Source organism: Thermobia domestica, chromosome 8 (assembly GCF_964235325.1).
Source record: "Thermobia domestica chromosome 8, izTheDome1.hap1.1, whole genome shotgun sequence".
NCBI lineage: Eukaryota > Metazoa > Arthropoda > Insecta > Zygentoma > Lepismatidae > Thermobia > Thermobia domestica.
Genome location: NC_137461.1, coordinates 226,796,442 through 226,823,873, shown reverse-complemented (window position 1 = coordinate 226,823,873; position 27,432 = coordinate 226,796,442). Strand labels below are relative to the sequence as shown.

The 27,432-nt window shown below is 35.8% G+C and overlaps 1 protein-coding gene across 1 annotated transcript in view; it reads right to left on the bottom strand.

Annotated features, from left to right (window-relative positions):
* LOC145692488 (ATP-binding cassette sub-family C member 4-like) overlaps positions 1 to 27,432 on the bottom strand; it is a 357,392-nt gene that overhangs the window by 135,709 nt on the left and 194,251 nt on the right. The window contains exons 5-8 of the mRNA XM_081767796.1: positions 26,191 to 26,322; positions 24,453 to 24,657; positions 8,483 to 8,705; positions 2,182 to 2,338 (exon numbers count right to left, since the gene is read on the bottom strand). Of these exons, the coding sequence (XP_081623922.1) occupies positions 2,182 to 2,338; positions 8,483 to 8,705; positions 24,453 to 24,657; positions 26,191 to 26,322 (717 nt within the window). The remainder of the gene's footprint in view (positions 1 to 2,181; positions 2,339 to 8,482; positions 8,706 to 24,452; positions 24,658 to 26,190; positions 26,323 to 27,432) is intronic.

The following is a 27,432-nucleotide window of genomic DNA, read 5'->3' as shown; positions in this document are numbered from 1 at the left end:
ATAAAACATTTCACTTTTCACTATATATATATGTTTATTACATTTGATATTACGTTGTTTAGTATACATGAAAAAAACAAATCAGTTTTCTTCATCTTTATGAAGAGACGTTCACTTCATTGATACCCTCCGAAGGCTGAGTTTCGGTTTCCCCCCACCATGGCTGTGTCGATACACTATCAAATAAATCAGCCATAATTGAATGTATGAGTTTTTGTTTGCAAAATACTTTCATTTCCAATTTTAATCGTTCACCATCAATGTTCACATCACTGTTCTTATCAAGAGAGACACTTGGAAAACTGATGTTCATACCATTAATAATACTCTGTTCGTCTACACAGGTATGGATTCCGGCAAGTCCTCTGCATGTAAGACACTGCAATTGTACATGATTACGAATAGTATCTGTACACAAGTCAAAATATTCACGTAGCACAACACTACAAACTTTACTGTTTTTCACAGCATGTTCAATACATGGTAATATTTCCAAGAAATAAAGTCAATCACTTGAAGTTAAGTACACAGTGTTTCGAGGAGCATGAAGTGTTCCTTTCTTCTCTAACATCACTAATTTTTCACCCATTAGTTTTCGCACCACCAGTTCGTTTTTTCGACCAAGAGATTTTATAAATGTAATTTCCACTTGAGAATTTAAATAGTCCGTAACAAACGGGGTCAAATGTACAAGTTTCTCCCACTCTGCCAAATTTAACTCCACTCCAAACACAAGTCCTTTGCCAACACGAATCACTGGTTCAAATGTATCACTATCCAGTCCAACACAAATTAATTTGGTTTTCGTTGAATTAAGTCCATATTCAACATTTAACAAGTACTCTTTCTTGGTGTCCATAGTTGATGCACAAGCACTCAAAGACATGTTACTGCAGTCGCTGCCCAGCACAGAATAACGACACTATGCATACAGATGACTGCGCATGCATGAAGAGGTAGGGGGCGAAGAGGAAAATTCATGTTTCATCTTGTTTGTACATGCTACCATACACTTACGATGAGTAAACCAGTTCAGTAAATTCAAGATCGTGCATGTTACGTACAGATACATTAATCTTTATTCCTTTATATATTAAACATACATTCTCACTTTGTAAATACGTTAATAATGCACCATTATCTGCTTCCAATTTTTCAGTACAACGTCCAGGTAAAATCACTTTTTCGCCTCCTTCAAATGTCACACATGCCTTCCTACCATATACCGTTGTAATTATCTCACAGTTTACAATACGAAATGGTACTCCAATCTCCAAATCTCATTTTTGTGAAGGGTACCATTGATGGCTTATTAAGCTTATCTAATAAACTCATTGACGATGACATCTTTAAATTTTTTGGCGTTTCTTCCTTTGCAACAGCTGCTAACAGAATGATCTACACAAGCACATACGTTCCGCTTACGCTCTTCGCAAGAGGGGGTGGGGGGTTTGGGGATTCAAATTATTAGCCAATAAACGACAAGAACACGAAAAAGGCATGTTTTATCTTGTTTTTTACATCTGGTAGGCGTCCAAGACTATGAGCATAGCAACAGCAAACCAACATTTTCCCACGGGCTTCTGTGGTAGCCGTAAAAGGCTATGAACATAGCAACTAAAGAGGAGTAGGGGGTGACGGGGGTTCAAATAAACCAAAATTTTCCCACGCGCTTCTGTGGTAGCCGTAAAAGGCTATGAACATAGCAACTAAAGGCTTGTCGAAACTTGCCTCCCAATTCCAGGAAATGATATCGATTTCTACGAAAACAAGATCAAATTTCGCTGACTCGGCCATCTATACGCCGGGACATCTAATCCATGGCTGTTAATAAATAAGTAACGTATCATTAATACATTCAAAGTTCTGCCATGTTTTAACAGACAAATGCAACGAGTATTGGATTATTTCCGTTACAGAACAACAATACAGACCTATGACTACGAATGACAGTCTTATATAACCAGGTTTAAAGACAAAGAAGAAAGGGTAGAGTTAGCTGTCATGCTGAATAATAAGAAGTAATACCATTTAAATGATAAATATAGAGATAAGAAATTTGAATATTAATCTGATTCGAGTCGAAAGAAACATTTTCGTCTCCTAACCCATAAATTAACTAGCAAAATCATTCATTTAATAGTTTAAAATACGTATAAGTATTGTAAATAAATTGCATACCTTCTAATGTTTTCTATTAAGTTGCAGAATGGATTCTCCCACGTATACATTTTGATGACCCGAATTCCACAGATTATTTCATTCATCATTCTGATTCTCTCTTCAGCTATTTTTGCTGTCCCCTTTCGATAAATAGAGAATAGTTTTCCTATCCATACTGAAAGGACAATTTAGAAAGTTAATATCAGAATACTGCAATATTTATATAACATAAATTCTTCATCTGCTAATTTTGATACCTTTAAGAAGATGGAGAGATATTTCTTAAGCCAATTTGTTTTACAACCTTAAAATCGCACACTATATTCTACTGAAATAGTGAGCACTGGGTAATAAAATCATGAATTATTATTTCACTAAGCCGGAAGTTCTTAAGGAAGATTATTAAGTGCAGGGTTTGTTATTATAACCTTATAAAATCAACTTATTGTCACATGTCTTGAGAGTTAAACAAATGTTCCAGTTAGAAAGAGTACATATGGGCAAAGAAAAAGATGGTAAACTAACATGGTACATAGAAACAATCATTAATAAACCAAATTCTCTCAGTATAGAAACTAGCGCTAAATTTTCTTCGTGCAGTGATGAACCTTGTGGTTACTAAATCCTTGAAATTAGTAATTTGAAAATTCCTTTTAAATTTAGTATCGTTGTACTACCATAAAGTACAATCTCTAGAATGGAAGGATGGATGGACATAGCTTATACACTAAAGGTTGTGGCATAGGAAGTAGTCATATAGTAAAGTATAATAAAATACAACTTGAAATCGAAGGCTTGCATAAGGTATTATTGTAACGTTTAGTTTTTGTCTCTTACTCAATAGTTAGATAATTGCCAAGCTGAAAGTTCTTAATAAATTGTAGTTCTTAATAAATTGTAGTTCTCTAGAAGTACAGGGTGGAAACGTTGTAGGGGACGGTTGCATATTATTAACTCTGACTGACTAGGAATGATTCCAAAATTGAACCTTGAAACTGGGGGAAACCTATATATATTTCCTGAAAGGGTTTATCGAGTGAGATCCAAAACAGGTTTTAGTTCCTTGCACAGAAGTGAACCCACTCCTTCAGCGTTGGAAATATATAGAATAACTTGGCCTATGTGTACTATATATCAAAGTGTTCCGCATGACTAGTAGATTAGGAATATAATATGCATTTCCCAATTATATCCTATATCAAGGTAATAAAAGCAAAAATGATTATTTCACTATATATATATATATATATATATCCCATATTAGTGGTATTTGGAACGGATATTTGACCAACTCCCGCGATACCATATGAAAATTCTATTAGGGGATCTCAATGCGAAGGTAGGACGAGAGGATATTTTCAAACCGATTATAGGGAACGAAAGTCTGCATAAGGAAAGTAATGACAACGGTGTTAGACTCGTGAACTTTGCAACATACAAAAACCTAATCGTGAAGAGTACAAAATTCCCACATCACGACGTTCATGAATACACTTGGACATCACCAGACGGGAAAACACATAATCAAATTGATCACGTTTTAGTAGATAGAAGAAGGCAATCTAGCATAATTGATGTCCGGTCGTTTAGAGGGGCTGATTGTGACACTGACCACTACCTGGTAGCAGCGATAATACGAGAGAGGTTATCGTTGAATAAAGGTAATATTCATTGTCCGAAAACGGAGAGATTCAATTTAAAGAAATTAGAAGAGAGCCAGGTAAGAGAGGAATACCAGATTGAAGTTTCGAATAGATTTTCGGCTTTAGAAGATTCGGAGTGCACTAGTGTTGAGGATACCTGGATTGAAATTAGAGATAGCATTAAAAGTTCAGCAAAAGAAACATTGGGACACGCGGAAATACGTAGGAACAAACCATGGCTCAACCAAGAATGCATAAAACTAGCAGAGAAGAGAAAACAGGCAAAATTACGCTGGCTACAAAATCCGAATAAAATGACTACACAAAATTTCGCAGATATCAGGCGGGAAACTTTCAAAACTTTTAGAACAAAGAAACGCGATTTTCTGAAAGCTAAAATTAAGGAACTTGAAGATAATAGTAAAAATAAAAACATACGGGACATGTATAAGGGAATCAACGAATTTAAGAAAGGCTATCAACCTCGTGCTTATATATTAAAGAAATCTGACGGTACAGTTCTCACTGACACGGATAGCATCTTAAATAGATGGAAAGATTTCTTTGACGATTTGCTTAACACGCAACCAAAAACTAGTGTTCGTGGAGAAAAGGAGATACACACCGCAGAACCGTATATTCCAGAACCCAACCGAATAGAAGTAGAAACCGCTATAAAGAAATTAAAGAAACACAAATCTCCGGGTGTAGATGAAATTCCGGCTGAGTTAAGTTTAGCTGGAGGCGAAAAATTGTGGAACAAGATACACAAACTCATTCTCCTTATCTGGAACAAGGAAGAATTGCCACAAGAGCGGAAAGAATCAATCATTGTTAAAATCCACAAGAAAGGCGACAAAACTGACTGTAATAATTATCGAGGCATTTCTCTTCTGTCAACATCATATAAAATCCTTTCAAATATTCTGTTAGCAAGACTGGCCCCATACGCAGATGAAATTATTGGAGATTATCAGTGCGGATTTAGAGGAAATCGATCAACTATCGACCAAATATTTACCATTCGCCAAATACTCGAAAAAAAGTGGGAATACAATACCCCGGTACATCAACTATTTATTGATTTTAGAAAGGCGTACACGGTTAGGAGAGAAACATTATACAACGTTCTTGCAGAACTTGGAATACCGAGAAAGCTAATTAGAATAATTAAGATATGTTTAAATGAATCCCAAAGTAAAGTCCAGGTAGGAAAATTTTTGTCCACGAGCTTTCACGTCGAAAATGGCCTGAAACAAGGAGATGCGTTGTCGCCATTATTATTTAACTTCGTTTTGGAATACGCTATAAGGAAAATCAAAGATAGCAACCGGGGCTTACAGTTGAACGGTATTCACCAGGTTATGGCATATGCTGATGATGTAAATTTAATAGGAGATGATAGGAGAACAATAGAAAGAAATGCAGAGAACTTATTAAACGCTTGCAGGGACACGGGTTTAGAAGTAAATGCAGAGAAAACTAAATACATGGAAGTGCGTCGGGACCGGAATACAGCAAATTATGGATGCGTTAAAATACTAAATAATTCTTTTGATAAAGTGGATACTTTCAAATATCTAGGATCAATATTAACAGAGGAAAATCATATTCACGGAGAAATTAAATGTCGACTAAAAGCAGGGAATTCATGTTACTATTCGGTTCAAAATCTCTTGTCGTCGCGAATTCTGTCGAGGAATTTGAAACTTAAAATATACAAAACGATAATCATGCCGGTTGTTCTATATGGCTGCGAAACATGGTCACTTACTCTGAGGGAAGAACATAGACTGAAAGTATTTGAGAACAAGATCCTGAGACGAATATTCGGACCCAAGAGGAACGGGAATGGGGAATGGCGGAAACTTCATAACGAGGAACTACATAATTTATATGGTTTACCCAACATTGTTAGGGTCGTCAAGTCTAGGAGGCTTAGATGGGCGGGTCATGTAGTTCCTCGTCATGTAGCTAGAATGGAAGAAAGTAGAGACGCTTTCAAAGTCTTGACTGGAAGACCAATCGGAAAACGACCATTAGGAAGACCTAGGCGCTGATGGGAGGACAATATTAAGATGGATCTTGCAGAGATTGGAATACAGAGTAGAAACTGGATGCAGTTAGCTAAGGATAGAAGTCAGTGGAGAGCTTTTGTGAACGCGGCATTGAACCTCCGGGTTCCATAGGCCATAGAGTTAGTTAGTTAGTTATTCCATATTAGTGGACCCATAAAGGTAAGAAAAGCATATCCATAATACCCAGTAAACAGAAAGTCATTTTTTATCACTACTAGCGTAACTCATTTTTATGGCTAAAAGTGACACATTAGGTGTACGTATTTCAATTTCTATATGTTTCTCGATTTCACATATATACGTTGTCAGATCAGTACGTTCATTATATATTTGTTAACTGTTCATCTAAACGAATTTTTTGATAGATCACATGGTACAAAAGCGTTCAATAGATTTTGAGTTACTAATTAAGGAAAACTAGTCATATGGTGATTTGAACTCATTTACTCGATCCGAATATCTCATTCTTTGTAGCTATACGAACCCGATTGGTCACCCTTTAGGGTTTAAGCTTACTAGTTACGACAAGGTCCGGGTAATGAGAGAGGAAAAAGGCTCTGGCTGAATGTTGCTTGCCGGAGCTTGGCTTTTGCTTTTGGCTAAGTGTGAGAATGACGTAACTCACATGTCACGATTCTGGAAGATGGTGCTCCCAGGACTTGGTATTTGTTTTTAAGGTATGAGGACCACGTAACTCACACAGCCTCAGGATCACTCTACGATGTGATAGTGAGGTTCACTATTATAGGATATTTATAGTGATGTATTTTTTTTTGTTTATTACCTTGATATAGAATATAATGGCGTAGTGCATATTATATTCTTAATCTATTAGTCATGCGGAGCACTTTAATATAGGAAGTATAGGTCAAGTTGTTCTATATATTTCCAACCTTGAAGGAGTGGGGTCACTTTTGGGCAAGGAATTGAAACCTGTTTTCGAACCTGATCGAGACATCCTTTTAGGAAATATAAAGGATTTCTGATTTAGATTTCTGGGCTCTTGGCACCTAAGCCCATTTAACCCGTCACGTATGAGGGATGACGTCCCTTGGCGAGCACACTATATCTGGGGAAAGGGATCGAAAGAAGCGGTCTGGGACCTAAAAGTTAGGTACCACCCCAGCATTTGCCTGGTGTGAATGAGAGAAAAACCCAGGAAAACTTCATTCAGGGTGACTGGCCTGAAAAAGCGTTTTACACTTTTTCGACTGAGTGCCCCCACCAGGAATCGAACCCGGGATTACTCGCCCCGAAGGCGAGAGCGTTAGTGAATACACTACGTGGGACCACCAGGAAATTTATAGTTTATCCCCAGATTTAAGGTTCAACTTCGGACTCATTCCTAGTGAGTACAGTTTCTCTTATCATATTTACAGGAAGAGATTTCTACAGCAAAGAACTGAAATCGTTTGAAGCAAAGAAACGAGATTCACAACTTTCATTCTATTACAAGTGTGTAGTTGTATTGTCATGTAAGATCTCATGTAGCAAGTACGTATTAAACCGAGCATGAAGTACCGTGACTGAAGTTACGACATCTTGCCGCTTCATCTTTCACAGGCATAGGGCATTACATTTTGCGTAATGAATTCCCATATATTTTTCGTTAAAACAAATTGTCCAACATCTATAATCTAACTAGCTGGTATACAGTGAAAGAATGGGGATAATAGAATCTGTAGTCTTTCAGTCAGTACAGTTTGATTTATATAGAATCTTATCTGGCCGCAGCATTTGATTGTATACATGTAGTGATATCACGTTATTCTACGACATCGTTTCTATGATATGTACTTAATTATGAATAGTAAAAATTAATTTCATTATTTTCGATTAATAAGTTGTAAAAAAGTAAATCTAGTAGGCAGCGATCTTAACTTTTCAGTAACCTGTATCTTTATAGAATGTTGCTTTTATTAGTTGCAAAATTATAATAAGATTTACAAACAAGAAACAGCAAAGTTTGGTTCTCTTGTTCATGAATTATGTGAGGAATGAACAATGGATATTCAGAAAAAAATAAAGCAAGATGTTAGTGTCAATATTTAGTTATCTTATATTTTTTTACACTGAAAAAGGAAGTACATATTTTCGCGAAGTAAAAGAAGACGAGGCCAGTCAAAACAACTAGTCCTGGTGATTTCCATTTTAATGCATTTGAAATGAAATTGACGTCTTCAGAATTTTGGAAGCCTCAAGAAAGGAAGCATTTCGCGATGTATGTTGATTTTTGTGAAAAGAAATGACGAAACCTGAGAAATTTCTATCAACATAAAAATATTCAGTTTGGAAAAATATGTTCTCTTTGATCTCATTCTCATCCTAAGACAAAGAGCATATTTTTAATTCTTTACAATTTCGAATAATAAATATTAAATAAGTAAATATTAAAATAAGGATAATTGACAAAGGTTGAATTTGGTCAACATTCCGATCTAGTAAAGTTATTATTACAGCATTCGAAATTGAAAATGACCATTGGAAACTTCATAACAATTACAATCTAGATTAATATTACTGGAAGAATTAGATACATTAGCAAATTTCCACAATTTATTTTATTTAGCATCACTCAAGTGTAAGATAATTACTTACATTGGAGTGGTACCAATACCACTAATGTAGCAATACCAGCGAAGGCAGCATATCCAACAATGTACCACATTAAATACCCCACTAAAATTGTTATCGGAGGTCCACATATGCCCATTACTATATATGAAATAGAATAATCGAAGAATGTCATGTCGTTTGATAATAGGCTTACCATCTCTCCTACTGTAGTTTTACTAAATGCCTTTTTGTTCAGTCGCAAAGCCTAAAAGAACAATACAAGTAGTTATTAATAAAGCTTGTGTTTTGTATTTGCGAAAGACCATTCACATGTTTCTAGCTTCTTAAATATGTTTCTATATAATAATTAATTACTTTATATTTTAAACACAAATATGTTGGATGAACATAATTTTCTACTTCTCGTACTGATACACAACAAATAGTAATACAAAATTATATATTTGCTACTGAAAAATCTCGTAATAATCTTATCAGTTATGTTAAACATTAGATCCCTTCATTTTGACTAGTTGAGAGGATTAGAAGTATGAAATGAATAAATCTAGTGACTAAAATAGTAGGACGATATTTCACAGTTCACAACTCTTATTTGGAATAACACTAGTGTTGTGAGTTGATACATTGTCTTGGAGTAACAGCAATTTGAAACAGCTTAATTTCTTCACTCAATCTCAACAGCAATAAAGAACAATATTTCACAATATTATCTTTGGATAGAAAGTTAATAATATGATGTCCTTAAAATGCCAAAATACCAAATTCTTTTCAACTACCGATTGTTTCACACGAAACGTTTTAGTGGAAGTAGAGGTAGTTTTCCCTTCTCTCGTAATTCTTTGGCCACCAACTCTCATTGTCAGTTACAATATTTTTAACTAAAACTTGTTAGATCCAAATGATAATGGAGTTTGAAGATGCGTTCAGAATCTACTAGTTTCTCTTCCTTATGGTCAGAATTCGGATCGGCATCAATCCGATTGTTAGTTTCCCATGCTTTCTTAAGTTCGTACACAGGATAAAATGTACCTTTTCGTACTGTCTCCAAAATAACGAAAGATCTCGTAATCATTTACCACTATGTCATAAATTGCATCGATGTTTATTAGGATTGTTACTAAGGTACATGATTTACTGCAAACCTTGAGGGTCTTTCCTGAAATGTGAATGCTGATATCTAATGCTTAATCTTAGCAAAATGATGTAAGAATGTCCTCCAATGTTTGCTACTTATCAAAGTTAGTTTCTTTAGAAATTGTACTAATATGAACAAATTCTATGAGCGCTCCATTCTCTATCTACTTTCCATTTGCCATAATTCTGCACATAATCACTTTTCATCGACTTGAAAAACGTTACTTCAATATTTGCACGGTGGTGTTGGAAGAATACTAACAGTATGCGATCTTTGTTGTTTTGAGAGCAATAGAGGATTCTGAAGGTATTGACATCGTTGATGATCGAACTAAAGATTGTTTCGTGCTAATATATCACGTTTTCATGCAAACTGAATGCCTAAATAAGGAATCGTTTAGTTAGTTTTAAGTACGGGGATGGATTCAATGATGTTGAGCGAACCAATAAATCACAGTGATCTGATTAGCTGAGGGACGTTACGTGACCAGATTACATGGTATGTCATAACGTGGTCAATGTCCTCTAAATCTTGTCAGATACTTCGGCCCGGCCTTAAATTTTGGGAAGGAGCATAGGATCGTCCCCTTACAATTTGGAAATTCCCAAATTTAGAAATTTCCTTTGGTAGTATGGAACCGGGGTGTATTTTTCTGTAATTTGAGTGTCCACCTCGTTTCCTTTTATGGATAAAAATTGCCAAAAATGTAAATTTCGGAGATTTTGTCCTATTTTATCCCCTTTCATAAGGGTTTAACCTGTTATGTGACTATATATAATTGAATACAGGGGTTCATCCTTTTCCATACGATATTGATATGACCCATCCTTCTTAAATTTTGTTTTCTTTGATGAAGGTTTATTATGTTATATTTTTGTAGTTGAGCATAGGCGTCCATTCTCTTTTCTAAGATATGAGTATATTGATGTACTTCTATAAATTTTTGAAAAGGGTTCATTGGTCTACCCATTAAATTTGGGAATTGTCTAAAACGAAGTTTGATATATATTCGCTAGGACTCAAATATAAAAGTGTAAATTTGGGTGGTCCTTCTGTGGTCGAGGTTTGGCTACATATTTTATATCATGAATTTTCCGATTGGATTTCAAGTTTTTTTTTGTTGAATAATCTACACATTCCATTGTAGGGTGTTTGGAGGAGGGAAATATCATCCTGTTGATTTTTATATTTGCACGCTACACCAAGCCTGGATATTACATTTCACCTTTCTATATCTACGGGAAGTACCCTAAAGGTTGTGATGATCATAAGAGAATAAGTGAATAAGTGAATAAGTGAATAAGATCAATGAATTTTGCGTATTAACAAGATTTCAAATATCAGGTTGTCAGAAAAGTCATGAAGTATTTCGGTAAAATATGACAATTGATGGTTTGTGGATATACTAGAGTTATTCGGATCGTGCAGTAGTTATGTCATGAATAGCTAAGATGTTGAGCGTTTTGTGTATTAATATTGCTCTTTGTTTGGTTTGGTTTTACAGATTTGACCAGAGATGGCGTGAGTCAATGAAAACTTGACACACGACCCACTGATACATCACTCACCGTGACCCACTCTGAACCACGACCCACCATGACTCACTCTGACCCATCACCCACCATGACCCACTCCAATCCACCACTCACCATGAAGCACTGACCCGCCAAAACACGTCGTCATCAACTCTGACATATGATCCACGGCCTCTTCTCTACCAACTCAAGCGTAATAAAACCAGGTTGTGAAATTCTAACTAATCACAGTTTGAATTTCTATGGTCAATCGCTCAAGCACCGCTCTGTTACAATAACGGTGGATCTGACCTTTACGGTATTAAATTGTAAACTGTTTGTCATGGGCAAAATTACAATGAATTTCAATGAAATCGTCACCTCTATGGAAGAGGGGAGTATGTTGCATTTTTAATTTTTTACAGGAGAGAGGAAAAAGTTTTTGCTTGCTTTGAATCTCTCGATACTGTCTCAGATTATAAGCAAACTGAAATCTCTTTCGTTATTTTGATATTTAGAGGTCAAAGGTATTTTATTATGCCTTTTACCATGTACATTTTCATACATAACATTTTTATAGCATTTCTACATATTAGTGTCGTACATACGCCCTTATGTCATAAAAAATTTATTTCCAACAAAGTACGTAAATGAATTTCTACATATTAGTGTATTTACTTACGAAATAACAAAACACTATAAAACTGGTTACCGATCATAAACAATGAATTAAAAATACAATTGTAACAGAAGTCCTTTCCGCCAGTATTTTTTCTATTAGAGGAAAAGTAGATTTTCTAGATTGGACTTTACCACGTTTTGTTTACACAACCAACATAACGAAAGAGAATTCAATATTTTTTTTACACATAGAGATGCAATAGTGAGATTCAATAGTGCTGATTATTTTCTACTATAACAAGACTAATTCCAATCTTCATTAGCGATTACAAATTACGCGCAAGTGCTTTTGGTGAGTGTCTGAGTAGGAAATTTCTAAGTAGTCCTTAGCGTCATCGGATGTAACGATACTTGCGAAAAAGTTGTGGTACCCTTGCGGTATTACTTTAGTGTTACAAAGTACATTAAATCATACTTCTTTTCTTTGGAAATTGGTAGCATTCCTGAGTGCAGCTTCCTTTTCAAATGTTCGTAAGGATCTTAATGTGAGGATTCTCTAAAAGGCTGTCACCCTTTCCTGGAAGAGAATATTATTTTCGTCTTCAGTGAATCTAAGCCATCTTAACTTTTGCCATGGCAAAGTAACACCATTTTAATCTTTGAATGTAGCTAACTTATAATAGCTTTTTGAGGCATCAAAAATTATAGAAACCTTCTGTTGTCATCGAATGTACCCTGAATGGCTACGGCTTCCGTCTTGTCATCTTAGCAATTATACGCCAATCAGAAGGTGTATAAATATCTATGTTCTTCTTTGCTCGTTCTATGACGCTGTGTATGGAATCAGCTTCCATCTGAGTGTGACCTGGCTCAAGAAACGTGTGGTCAATACAAGTTACACGTGTATTATGGACCGCGTACATACACATTGCTGCAAATTTCTTGTTCAAATTCGGTCTACCCGAACAGTCTGAATACATCGTCACTTGTTTTACTCGAGGAGGTAAATTTCGCAAGTAGGATAGAATGCAAGACGCAATTTCATCAGGACCTCTCTTATCCCTGGTTTCATCCCATATGTAACAAAACCCTTCGCGCGTGGCTAGATTGTAGATGGTCAGGTTGTAAACATTGAGTTTACGAACATAATACAAAACATCCGTTTTACATGATATCGTTGTCAAGACTTGCTGAGATCAAAACAGATTGTCGTCGTTGATTGCTTCTTCTTTTTCTTTTTGCTTTTCTGATCATGCTTCTTCTTTTCTTTTCAAATGTTCTTCATGAACCAATTTCTCTCTTTCCTTTTCCTCAGAAGACAAAGTTTTAAACCTGAGACAAGTTTTACATTGATCTTTCTTCGACTTGTGTATCCTGATATTCATTTCTTTCAGAATTTTTCAGTGTGAAGTAGGCCCTGTTACATTTTCAGGTGAGACGTTCTTCTTTTTGCAGTATTCCTTATAAAGGGTGTAAAGCTTCTCACAAGAGAGTCTTGGCTCAACATAGTAATAGCAGGTTGATGAAGATTGGCAATAATGAGATTCAACCCGGGGCATCGATAGTACATGCTCCTTTGCAATATTTTTGGCTGCTGATGTTAAACTGTGTTTCGGTTTGTGTTTTCTTCAATGGTCGGACCTGTACTTCCGGAAGAGCAAAACGAAACGACACACTTTATCACTAACTTCAAGAGTACAAAGGAAAAACTGCTAGCAAACTTGTATTATCTTCCTATCGATAGTTAAATAATAGTCAACTGTGTACTGCCTACTGGACGTGGTGTTATGTTTTCCACGTGACTTCAACCTTCGCTTCATGTGACGCAGAAGATAATCTCTCTGTCTATGAATATCTCCTATTTCTTAGTACAAACGATGCACAAATTTCCGTTTTTCTTCATTATTAATTTGTTTACAACTGTACACGCATCTGCATGAAACACTGCGTACACTGCGAGCCTCACGAATTTTCCCAACACTAGTAACGCATTTCTTTCCCAAAGTACGATTAAGTTTGGCTTTATTTTTTCAGTTCATCGGATTCGATGGTATGCCCCTTGCTTTGGATGCACGTGATCATTTTGTGCTCACATTTGTTTCTATTAGCATTTTATGACTTGAGGTACCTTCATCTTTGTCCACCTTAAATTCCGGGTCGGCATCACTGTCGTACGATACACTAATATTAGTAATGGAGTGCTCAGAGTCGTCTTCCTCCAAAAGCGTGGATATTCCCTGGTCAGATAGCGAAACACCGTCCATCCTTATCACTCTCTTTATCTTAACTACAAGATATATATATACACTACAAAACTAAAGAAAAAGACAATAATGCCACAAACTGCAACATTATTTAGTTTCCTTATTCACCGCCAACAATAAAAAGCAATGAAAGAAAAAATATATAAGATAATGCTGCTTGTTTTGAAGTAGCAATTGCTTTAATATGGATCTGAATGCAACTTACGCCCATCCATTGTCTGTATGCTCAGAAATATATTTACTACAATGCGAATGTTATTTTTCTGACATAAAGGCGTAAGTAAACTTAAGCCTTTCTGTCATGAACAACTTAGTGAAACACTCTGTTACGTCTTTCAAACTTTGAACTGTAAATCTGTTTTTATTGAGAATTAACGTACATCAATTTACTAGGTGAAACAATGTAACATAAGTGATTCAATGAGAGATAAAAATGTATTTCCAAAAAATGTCACTTACGCCCCTCTGTCATGGGAGCGACGAAATTATCATGGCCTAATTATTTCCTTGTTGAATTATCGATTCATACTCTTGAAATCAGTCTCAAATCAAGGTAATTAGACCAACGTACAGAAGCTTACATTACAAATTTTATGTCTATTTTTCTCACAATTTTATGGGTTGATTGCCCTATGCTCTAAGCGCTTCATATAATAAACAAGGTTCAGCAATAGTAGAAAGCACATGGTAAGCATATATGGATACGTGATTCGAAGCACTGTATTTTTTGTTTCTCAATTTCTTAACTAATATCGATGGTTTTCGATTATTTTTATAAACTAACCCACTATCAATTTACCATATATAGAAAGTGCCGCCCCTCCTCATAAAAGAGAATTTTAAATAAATGGTAGGAGACGTTCTGTTCATTTTCAATAAAGAGTTAATATGCTGAATTTCAGCTCCGTAAGTTTAACGGCTTGTGAGATATTCAATTTTTTTCGCTAAAATTCGGATCCCCACTATCCCTTAGGATATTTTATAATGAAAGCAATATGATAACATCCCAGTTTGGACTAAGGCCTAACTATATCAAATGTCATTTCATTTGACTGCAATTTGGCAGTGATAATTAGGGACACATAGTTACAAAATCTTAGAGAAAATAATCGTAAACAGAATAAAAGATAAGAAAGGAGACCTAAGTAATTACCAGTTGCAATACTGTTTCAGGAAAAATAAGGGGACTAAAAAGGCAATTAATAGATTACTAGCAGTGTTCACCCCGCTTCGCTGCGGTCACCCCGGAACGCAATAAACTTTGTTACTTAGATAATTTTTACTTTTTCGCTTTCAAGTGATATGATAAAAACCATAGAAGATTGCAGTAAATCTTAACATTATATCGCCTGTCATTTATGTTAACCCGCCCCGCTTCGCTGCGGTCATCCCGGTGCTGGCATATTGTAAAAGTGTCTGTAAAAATAAGCAAATCAATTAAAAAATTTTAAACAGAAGATTCAAGCTATTTTCCGCTGTATATCGCCTGTCATTTATGTTAACCCGCCGAGTGACACGGTCATGCGGGCTGCATATAAATACGTTTATTTTTACCTATGATGAACTAATAACAAAGGATTTGTACGTTATGGACACTTGAATGGTCAATTATCTCAAGACACTGGTAATTAAAAATTAAAGTGATATGATAAAAACCATCTAGGGTCCAAATCCTAATAACCCCCCAAAAATGAAAGAAATTGGTTCAGCCGTATTAGCGTGATGAGCGGACAAAGGATTTTGTACGTTCTCTTTTATATATATAGATAGATTAGTAATCAGAAGGAATAAAAGGAAATGGAGAAAGATACATCGTAATAATATTTGTAGATATTTCTGGCACCTTTGACAATCTTTGGTGGCCAGCAATGTTTAAAGAATTAAAAAGATTGAATAGAAACAATAATATTTTGAAAATAAAAAAAATATTGTACAGAGTAGTATTATATGTAGCGAAAGGATTAAAAATAGAAAAGAAAATTACGAAAAGATTTCCACAGGCCTCTGTCCTAGGCCCTCTATTGTAGGATATTTTACTGCAGCTGGGTCTCGAGAGACTAAATAACCTACAAGAAACAGCAGGAGTGGTAGCATATGCCGATGACCTCGCCATAGTTGTGAATGTATCAAGAGCGGAAATAGAGAATAAGGCAAATACAGCAATGAATAATTTACTTGATTGGTGCAAGTCAGTTAAATTGAGCATTTCTTCTGAGAAAACAAGATATATCTTGGCATGTGTTAGATTGAAAAGAAATCCGATAACCAAGATAGATTCAAAATCAATTTCAAGGGTTGAGGTCTTTAAATACCTAGGAGTATGATTGGACGAGGCCTTTAAGTTCGAAACACACCTTCAACGTCAAAAAGAAAAAGTAATTAGTGTAGCGAACAAGAATATAAGAATATAAACTTTCCGCTAGACATTGCCAGTTATACTATAAGATGATCTTTGTGGCAGTCGCTTCGTACGGATCAAGTGCTTGGGGCCACAGATTAACGGAGAATATTAAGTGCTGTCAAAAAATTAACAGTACTCAAAGAGCAGTTTTATTATGTACAGGGTTCTATTATGTATGAAAGTAATGTGCATTGCTTTAGAAAAACTGTTTTATTGTTCCGATTGTTACAAATCTTTAAAATTCCTCAAAATACGCTCCTTCTGCATCGATACACTTCTGGAGACGTGTTTTCCACGCCTGGAAAGCATCTTTAAAGTCCTCGGCTGGAATGGCTTTTAAAAACCTTGTAACATGGGCTTGAATGTTCTGCGCGGAGTCCCAATGTTTTCCTTTCAGGTGTCTCTTCAAACGGGGAAACAAAACAAAAGTCACTAGGAGCCAGGTCAGGACTATAGGGGGTTGGGGTACCACTGGGGTTCTGCTCCGGGCCAGGAAGCCGAGGACGGTGAAGGCAGTGTGACTTGGTGCATTGTCGTAGTGGAGTTTCATTGAGTCTTTGATATCACTTGGAACGCGGGCGACCCTGCGTTTCAGTCTCTTGAGCACTTCTACATAAAATCCTGCGTTGACAGGTTGTCCTGGTGGAACAAACACGAAATGGATGATTCCTCGAACGTCGAAGAAGACAATGAGCATGGTTTTGATTCGGGGTTTGCTCATGCGTGCCTTTTTAGGGCGGGGGGAGAATGAGGTGTGCCACTCCGCACTCTGCCTTTTGGATTCTGGATCGTATTCGAATATCCAGGATTCGTCTCCAGTTACGACCGTGTCTAAAAAGTCCAGATCACTTTCACACAATGCCAACAACTCCTTGCAGCGCAAAACTCGAAGTTCTTTTTGTTCGTTCGTGAACACCTTCGGCACAAGCTTCTCACAGATCTTTTGCATTTGCGGGTCTTCGGTCACTATCCCATGTACCGCAAATGTTGTCATGTTTAGGGTGTCCGTGATTTGTTGAATGCTCACATGCAGGTCTGAGCGCAACACATCACGCACACGGTTAACGTTGTCGTCGGTCCTGGCCGTTGTTGGGCATCCAGGCGGGGCTCATCAGCGACCTCCTCCCGACCCTCCTTGAACGACTTGTGCCATTTTCCGACCTGGGATCTTGACAAACACTCCTGCTTGTAGGCCTCTTTCAGCATCTGGTAAGTTTCCGTAGCATTCTCACCCAAGTTGACGCAAAATTTTATGGCGTAGCGTTGTTCGAGCTAACCCTCAATCGCGCCGTGTTACAACTTGTAAAAACGTGCTTCGCGCGTATCGACATCCACACACTGTCACTGCTCGCAGCAGACTGACTCCGGGCGCGTTTGGAAGGACAGACCACCCACTACGTTTTCAGCGCCGGCAGCGCGTGCTGCTGTGGATTGTTGAGTCAGGGTAGCATCATGCTCATTACTTTCTTAATGAACCCTGTATGACAGGAGCAGTAGCAACGACACCGATAGAAGCCTTACAGATAATTTTAGGTAGTGAACCATTGTATTTAGCAGTTTTAAGATCCGTTGGTAAATATTGGTTGAAAAAAAGTCAAAACGCTAAAGTGGGAAGACTCTTTAATGCTCTAATTTTAACGCCTGACGACTTAGAGAGAATTTTAAAAGAAAAAATGGCAAGAGAATTGGAACAATAGTATGAAAGGCAGAAGAGTCTACGAAATATTCCCAAGCGTAAAACAAAGATTAGAACTAGGAGATCTTGAGCTAAATAGACATACAATATAGTTCCTGTCAGGACACAGACCATATCGTACAACTTTTACAAAAATCGGCTTATTAGACTCCGACGAATGCGATTGTGGAGAGATTCAAAATCCAAATCACTTGTATTTTTACTGCCAGAATGTTATCTTACCAGATGAAGATCAAGATTTAAGAGTCAATCTAAGAAATATTCAACAACAACACGGAATAATACAACTGATACTTAAAAAGAACTATAGAAAAGGCTTAAACAAAATTTACACAAAAATATCAGAAATAAATAGAGTACAAATAAGTCTGAATCTAGCCCGGAGAAGACATAATTAAGTGACAAAATTGGAACATTCCACAATGAACAGAAGGTTGTGTAATAATAACGGTACTCAAGTTACATATAGTGTTTTGTGTTAGTGGTAAGTCCGGTGTAGTGTGTATGTGTCTAGTGTATTTGTTTGAAAAGGAAAGTTAAAGTTAACAATCGAAATTAGTGGAGGACCACTTAGTTAGAAGCAACAGGATCGGAAGTCCAAATTTAACACAATACGCGTAAACTATATTTAACAGAAACGGTACGGAGGACCAAGAAAGTAATTATTAAGTCATTGACCTACAACTTTGTTGATTAATCTAAAACAGGTGAGAAACCGAATAAGTTTTATAAGCAAAAAAATTAAAAATAAATATTAATCGACAATGTTTCAACACAGGAGGCAAACCAAACATATTGAAATAAATAAACTAACACACAGGTGAAACCGAAAAATTTGGTTTCAAATGCAAATAAACAAACAAAAAATTCTTTCTTTTAATAATGTTTTATTAGTAGTTGACCTGTGATTTTGTGAATGTTGTATTTTATTCATGTGTGTTATGTATTATATTTGTATGATTTGTAAATCATGTAATAATTAATTTTATTTCTTTCAGTTATGGCCAATAAAGAAAAAAAAGAAAAAATTGACCTGAGGTAGTTAGCCAGAACTCAGGTCCAAAAAAGGCCCACCCCATACTTAAATAGGCAAGAGAGAGAGATCTGGAAAATAGGAGTGAGATTATTCAGAATAGGCAGTTGCGTCTGCCGGTAAGACCAAACTATTTGACAAAGGCAGGGGTAGTTGAGAATAAAAACAGTTACATTCAATTTTTTAACATAATAATTTATATATTACAGTGATTCAAAAATATATTTTTTCCAGTAGTTAGATCCTCTAAAACTCACAGGCTGTGTATCTCGAAAGCCAAGTAGTAATATAACTCCTATTGCTATCATTACAATAACAAATATCAATATTCATAAATGCCTAAAGTTCTTTTTCACTTACAAAGAGAAAGCAGGCATTGATAAATGACCTTCGGAGCCATTATTTGCAAGGCTCGGAGCACGTGTTCATATCACAAACTGGGAGAGCGCAATGGCCTAATATAGCAGAGAAAAAGCGTCTTAAAGTTTTCGACTCACCGTATATGCGGTACGTTGCGCAAATTTGTAAGGCAACGGCCTGGCAGAATCAGAAGAGTCCCGTGTTTGATTTCCGCTGGAGTTGACTGTTTTTGTTTTTTGCTTGGACTAATGAAGTAGCCACTTGTAATGAATTAAAATGTTAATTCACCATGTTTATAATGACAAAACAACAGAAATATTCAAATCAGTTATAAAATCTTTCAATGTTCCATGTTAACTAGCAACGAAATGTAATTTATTTCGTAAATATATTGATATCACGAGTTATGGTTACCAGTCACTCTGTAAAAATGTTCTTGACGCTTCGTGTCTACATCTTCTGACAGTGTGTGCATTACAAGCACCGGCACAAATGACACGGGGGGTTGAGGGGAACATGTCCCCTCCAATCTTGGTACTGAAGGACTATCCCCCTCAATAATCCTATTTGAACTGTGTTTTTGGGGAGAAATGTGATGATTTGTGTCCGATTGCCACAAAAGAAAATGAGATGAAACTGATATTCCCCCAGAATAAGAATCAAATCTGCCCGCCTCTCAATCTTGAAGACAACTCAGCTCTTCTGATCCTCCATAGTATTGTTTTTTAACTTCATAAATATTTTGAATATCACTTTAAAAAATATATGGGAACGATCTTACCCGTCCTCCCTGCCAATGTTGGAGACAGATTTTTGCCGCTTATTACAAGGGGAATAAGGGGGAAATCTCCCTAGGTTATAGTAATATCCAGTATTACCAAAGGGGATTTCCTTCTTATTTCCTTTGTAATTCTCACACTGTCAACAGATGTAGACACGAAGCGTCAAGAACATTTTTACACAACGACTGTGGTAGCCAGAATAAAACTCGTGATATCAATATATTTACGAAATAAATTACATTTCTTTGCTAATTAACATGGAACATTCAAAGATTTTACAATTAATTTGGAATATTTATATTGTTTTAAGTCATGTTAAACATGGTGAATTAACATTTTACTTGTAGCTACAAGTGGCTGCTTCATTGGTTGAAGCAAAAAAAGTTGACTCCAGCGGAATCGAACACCGGATCCTTTGTACGTGATTCACAGTCTACAGATTCTGACACGCCGTTACCTTACAAATTTGCGCAACGTACAACATATGCGTCGAGTCGAAAACTTTAAGACGGTTTTTCTCTGCTATATCAGGCCATTACGCTTTCCCAGTTTGTGATATTAACACTTTAAATGTGGACTATCACCTTGCAAGAAAATGGCTCCGAAAATGATTTACCAAAGTCTGCTTTCCCCTTGTTAGGGTAACTCATCTCAGGTAAGTAAACAGAAACAAAAGAAAAAGGGAAATGAAGACCTTGAAAGTAAAACTTAGACAAATTTACCAGTGTTCAGAAGCATATTTTAAAATCACGCTCGACCCTACTTACAGGAGCTAAATACGTGGTTCTGGTTAATTGGAGTTGTTACTTCCTCGCCACGTAGGATAAATACAGCAAAAATCAAGTACCTGTTACTGGCGGTCTTCGTGGCCAAGCATACTAGCACAATAGGCAAGGAATTATAATTGCTTTTAGTGTGGGTTCAAACCCGGACCAAGGAGATTTTATATTTTTTAAATTTTCAAAACAATTTTTTTCATTAAAATAAGATGAAAATAATACTCAAAAAAGTGATTACGTTACGCGTGCAGTTTTGTTATACCAATCCACAGTATAAGTATAAGTAGTAGTAGTAGTAGTAGTAGTAGTAGTAGTAGTAGTAGTAGTAGAAATTTCTTAGAAGCCCCCAGCTCTCGTTTTGTTCCACATTGACTGTCATGATATAAATTTAACCTCAACTGCTTCTTCAATTTTCTTCGTCTTCAATTCCAACAAAGTGACAATTTTCTTCTATTACTACTATAATACATAATACATACACCAGAAGATTTGTACAATCGCAAGCTGCAACCAATCAGACACGTGCTTTTATTTTCTATGGCTGGGGTCGAGGTTGAAAAAATATTCTGTTCAAAAGATTCTGTCTAAGGCAGTGAGCAGAGTGAGTCGGTGGATCAGAGTGGGTGGTAGGTCACAGTGGATGGTGGGTAGGAGTGGGTCACGGTGTGTGATGGGTCGCAGGCTATTCACCCACGAACCACTGACCCACTCAGGAAATCGATCCATTTTACCCACTGACTCACTCCAACTGTATTTGACAACACATAGAAGATGGAATACCAAAAATTGCATGTTCACCATATTTTATTATTTAACTTCAGGCAAGGGAAGAACGCGCGAATAGTGTTTGTGATTTATACTGTCCTCAATGTTTCTGTGTTTTCGTCGCTTTTCTTAAAGAGTTAGTGGAAAAAAATGTAAAAATTAGTAACACGCATAAAAATAGAAAACAAAGCACTGAGGAAGGTTCGTTAAATTAGATAATTTTAAAAAATAATTCATGCCCTGAAACACCAGATTGCAATCAATATGAGTATGTGTCGAATGCCGTGCCGTAAAAAATTAGGGCCCGAGGCGAGAGCACACGGCAGCGCCTCCGTATATATGAGTTGTCAATTTAGAGATGAATTCTCTGGACTATTGTATCTGTATTATACTTTACTATTTTATCATGACTGAAATCAGAAAGTTTCAGTATTATTACAGTGGAATCGTAAAAGTGTGAAATTACTGAATTCACTGCACATCGTTTTTTCCTTCTCCTAGAACAGTGAAGTCTAAGAGTAGTGGCTTAAGCGTTAGTTTCATAATGTGAGTATCTCGGGTTAGATTCCGGCTGTGGCAATAAAGAAATTGCTATAATTTGCAATATTGATACTTCTTATGTATACTAACATGAAAAATATTCAATTTCTCTGAGTCTAAGAGTTGAAATGATTTCCTTCACAGCTTAAATGCCAACAACACGGAATTACGTCATCCGTATCAACCTTAATTCGTAACTGTCTGGGAACGTAACGTGTTGGGATAAGAATTGATGAATACGTCCTTACTGCTGTAGTATGGGCCGAAAATGAGTTCCAAGAAATTGTTTCTGGCTGTGCACCAATTGGAAATAGTGATCAAAGTTACAACTCCAGTCACGAGAATGATAATATTTAAGATGTCACCTAATCTTTATATCTAGAATTGGGCGAAACAAAATGCATTACTGTTATCAGCTAACAAATATTTCTATTCCATTTCTTGTCATAAAATGATAATTCTATGATAATTCTAACTGCAAATCCATAAACGTAATAATATTATTGTGTTGATTGTAAACCTAAGAAATTTCTGCAATATGGTATATCTTTTCTGTTCCTATGAATACCTTCGATTATGTTACTTTTTCTTTCCTTCTGTGATAATAATAATAATAATAATAATAATAATAATAAAGGATTAACATAATTACAATACCAATTACATAAACATTACCTTCCCATACAGAAAAAATAGTAATTGCCACGACTTGATTTGAACTCAAGTAGTTGCAATTGGATTTTTCTGCTTTCACAATATTTTTAAACAAATCGCCCCAACCAGAGTATTGTTCGCCACTGGCACCCCATGTCCATTCGGCGTATATCAAACACTACAGAGACACGAACACAGAAGAACTGAGAACAGTTAAAATTCCGACTTTGCTCTTCAGAGCAATTCGAACCCCAAGTGGATTGCGCCTCATGATCAGAAGCCGAACGCCCGAGATCACTCGGCTAGTGCCACTGGCTCAATTTGCCACAAATTTCTCATATTAATATAAGAAAATAAACTAGTAGTTATGGAACATAAACACAGAACTATTTCTACACGTGTTGATACAAATCAGAGAATGTGAAAATAATTTCTGTCGTCTTTTCTTCTTTGGAAATTACAAGGTATGCTAAAGCAGAAATGTAATGTAAGTCGGGACCATCCCTGAAACCGATGACGTAGCCTTAACTTGAAGAACGTTTCGTAATATTTTCATCATTGGCGAAGGTCTACAACTTGTTTTTGAGTTAAACAAGGAAATCCCGAGTAAGTCATTAAGACACTCGCACAAGCACTAGTATCTTGATTATATTTTTCCATGAAACTATTTTAACTAGGTATTAGTTTAGGTGGAAGACGAAGTGGCGCGGTAGGTGAGTGGTTAGCGCATTTAACTTCTATTCGGTAGGCCCGGGTTCGAATCCCGCCCAGGCTGTAACTTTTTCAAGTGTTTCAATTTCAATGTCTACTCAGAATGACAAGCAAGATCTCTCTTCCCTAGAAAGAAAAAAATATGTTGGAATACGGATAATTGGAGAAGGTCTCTCAATGGAGACAGTCATTTACAAACTTATTTCCAGCAGTTGTTCTAGATTTGATATTTTCGTCTACTTTCAAGCATTTTCTGATTCATGTGTGATCAGTGCTTTTATTTCTTTGAATATACAGTATACTGTATAATGAAATAATACATTACATACACAGCAATATTGAGAATAACATATGATGTTCATTGGACAACACGCTCTGAACCAGAGAGATTCATCTCAGAATGGAGAACTGTTTCGTGCGTCATCTAGTCACAATTTTACTTGCATAAAGACCTGACTCAGTGCTATCAACTGCTGTAAGTGCCGAGAAAAGGTACGTGTAAGTTGGGTTGCATCTGATCAGGCGTTGTCACAATAGCAAATTTCCTAGACCCGAAGTAATGGAAGGGGTGCAGGTACTTATGTGCAGTTACTTCTTTGAAATCAGGCAACACAAATTTTCCACGAAGAGAGGTTGGTATTATAACTACATATGTCTGTTCTGTCAATTACTGACATTAAATTATCGCAAAAAACAACTGTAATTGTGTTTGTTTAAGAATGAATTCTACACTTACCTTTCTGTAGAGAAGAGAAGAAAGTGAAACTTTGATTTGCAATCCAAGGTTGTAAGTGGACAGAAATGCCTGTCGTTTAAATGGGGAAAGAAGAATTGCTATTGCAGATATCCCACCAGCAGACCAACACGCATGCGCAAACGTTATTTCACTATTGTTTTCAAAGTATTCAATAATGTATGTCAGTAAGAATCCTTGCCCTATCCTGAAAATTGCAAAATACAATGAGAACATACGGTTGGAATGTTTCCAATTTAACAAACACATGAAAACACTATAAAGTAACCAGTTTTTAACTGGTTACGCTCTGTCCTCACAATTTTCAACTTATATTCTCAGTAATTCACACAAAGAGTGCAAGAAAACTACAAATCTAGCATTTGATAGGAGACATTATTCACAGGCAAACAAGGCGTAATCGGCAGTTTTGCAGACACACGCGGATTCACGGCTTATTGCCTCCTGCCAATTCTTTATCTATTCCATTCAATACGCCTCGTTACCTCCCATTTATTGTTTAACCTGTTTCCTCTGTACTGGCTCTGACCATAAAATTCCGCTTTCTTATGTAAAACACTGGCCAGTTGGAAATAACTGATATTATAATGGGAGAACACAAAATGCATATTAAATGAACTTCCAAGATACTAATGTGTACCAAATCGGCAACACAATGTACAGTCATGTTTCAATGCATATTAACATTTAATAGAAATCAGTAACATATTATATGAGAGTTATGTTTGAACATCCATACTTTCATTTCAAACATGTTTACTTGTAGGGTTGATTTGTTATTTTCTTCTTTAGAAGATTGTCTCGTGTAGTCTCTGAAAATGCTGTCCGTTTCGAGAATATTGTTCTGTTTTATGCTTTTGTTTTCCAAAAGTTATACGAAGACAACAAAATAACAAAACGAATACGAGGAAATTATCGTAACACCACTTTACCTTGTAACTTCATTTAAAAACATAACCACAAGATGCCTAAATGATTAGCAACTTCGCCATCTGTACGGACTTGCGTTATATTCCCGATGGTAGTCCATGTGGTTTGTAGTTTACAGTATGTTGTATGTTCATGTATATAACCTCGGTGCTAAATCAACGGAACTCAAATTAAATCATGAATTATACCATACTAAAGACTTACTACTTAAATGTTTATTTATTGAATATAAACAAAATTGATATAGATGTTTTCGATAAATTTCGTCCGAAAAACACTCTCTCCGCGTCAGTAAACTGTCTTTTGTGAATTTCCCTAAAAGAATGGTTTTCTCATTATTATAGGCTTAATAATATATATATATATATATATATATATATATATATATATATATAGTTATAAACTATGACTAATATCGGTATAGACTACATATACGTACTTTAGACAATGTCGTTAGAAAATGTAACATAATATCCTTAAATTATTTTGACGCATATTTGAGAAGCAATATGTATTTCTTAAATGTAACAGAAAAATTTTTTGGTTTATGAATAAAGAATAACTTTTTTGGTGTCTCCTAATAGTATCTGATATTAATTTCATCAAACACGTTTTTCTGCACTACTGTGTACACTTCCAAAAGGAATAAAACTCAGATATAATCAATATGATTTCTTTCTGAGTTTACATATTATGAAGGAAAGTACACACCCACACAAAATTAAAAATTGCATAAATAACAATACTGCTACATATTATCCTATTAAAATGAACACTTGTAATATTTTACCGCCCAATTTCAGCAACGAATACGAGCAAACACAGAATTAATATTCTTTTAACGTATATTTTCACCAAAGTTCGAAAAAGACTGGGAACAGTAGTCTTTGATGTACATTTTTTCATATTCTGTTTCCAATGTCTGCAGAAGAAAAGAGAGAGAGATACAGATTAAACACAAAATTATAAAGACTTAACTACATATTCTAAGACAAGTTGATAAAGATAATTACAATTCTAATAATATCTTTTAAAAATCTTAGGCTATTACACATTATCATTTATAATCTTAAGAGTTACGTATGCATGCTGAAATGAACAACGCTCTACTTAAAAATGCAGAGAAGTGCGAGTTTTTAAAAAGTTGCATCTAAACTTTGGCACTTTTTAAAAACATATTTGACTTCTAATAATTATAATTGAAGCGAATGAGTTTCTGCCATTAAATAGGGCATGCATTTGTATTTCTATCTCTCTGTTCAATCTAATGTTACGTAATAGTCTCATCAATGATTTTTTATTTCAAACGTTCAACAGCTTTCTTCGAACGAAAGGCACTAGATACACTTTCTCATCTCTACGCAGAATCACCTCAACAACACGAAACAAGGCAGTAATACGTCTAAAGCCTTTACCATTCTAAATGCAAACTATAAGTTATTGATTGTTTTATTATTAGCCAATGTAATCTTCTGTTCAATAGTCGAAGAAAGATGTTTGGTATATACGATACAAAACAAGTTGGTTAGCAAGTGCTCGAGTGATCACTATTGTTGCTTGAGTTTGCATCTTTAAAATATTTTATGGATATTCCAACACTATTAACACCAGGCGCGCACCCAGAATATTTTATTGGGAAGAGTAAAACCTTTGGGAGGGGTCCAATACTACAACTTGTAGTCCAATGTCCAATGTAGTATACAAGCCAAAACATCTATATAGTATTGAACGGTTGTTATTTTGACCGCGAGAAAACGATAAGTAATTCTAAAATATTCCCACCTATATTTTAAGGTTAGTTTAAAGGGACAAGTTTTGCCGCTAGATGGCACTACAGTCTTCGTATCTCTCCCATTCCCATATATATATATATATATATATATATCTTTCACGAAAATTCACGATTTATCTTACAAATTTCAACCTACAGACTTCAAATTTTTAGAAATGGAACTTCATAATCTATCGAAGGCAATACTCCGTGCCGATTTTTTATTTAGAATTTTCTTCATTGTTGAAATGGCTTGATTGT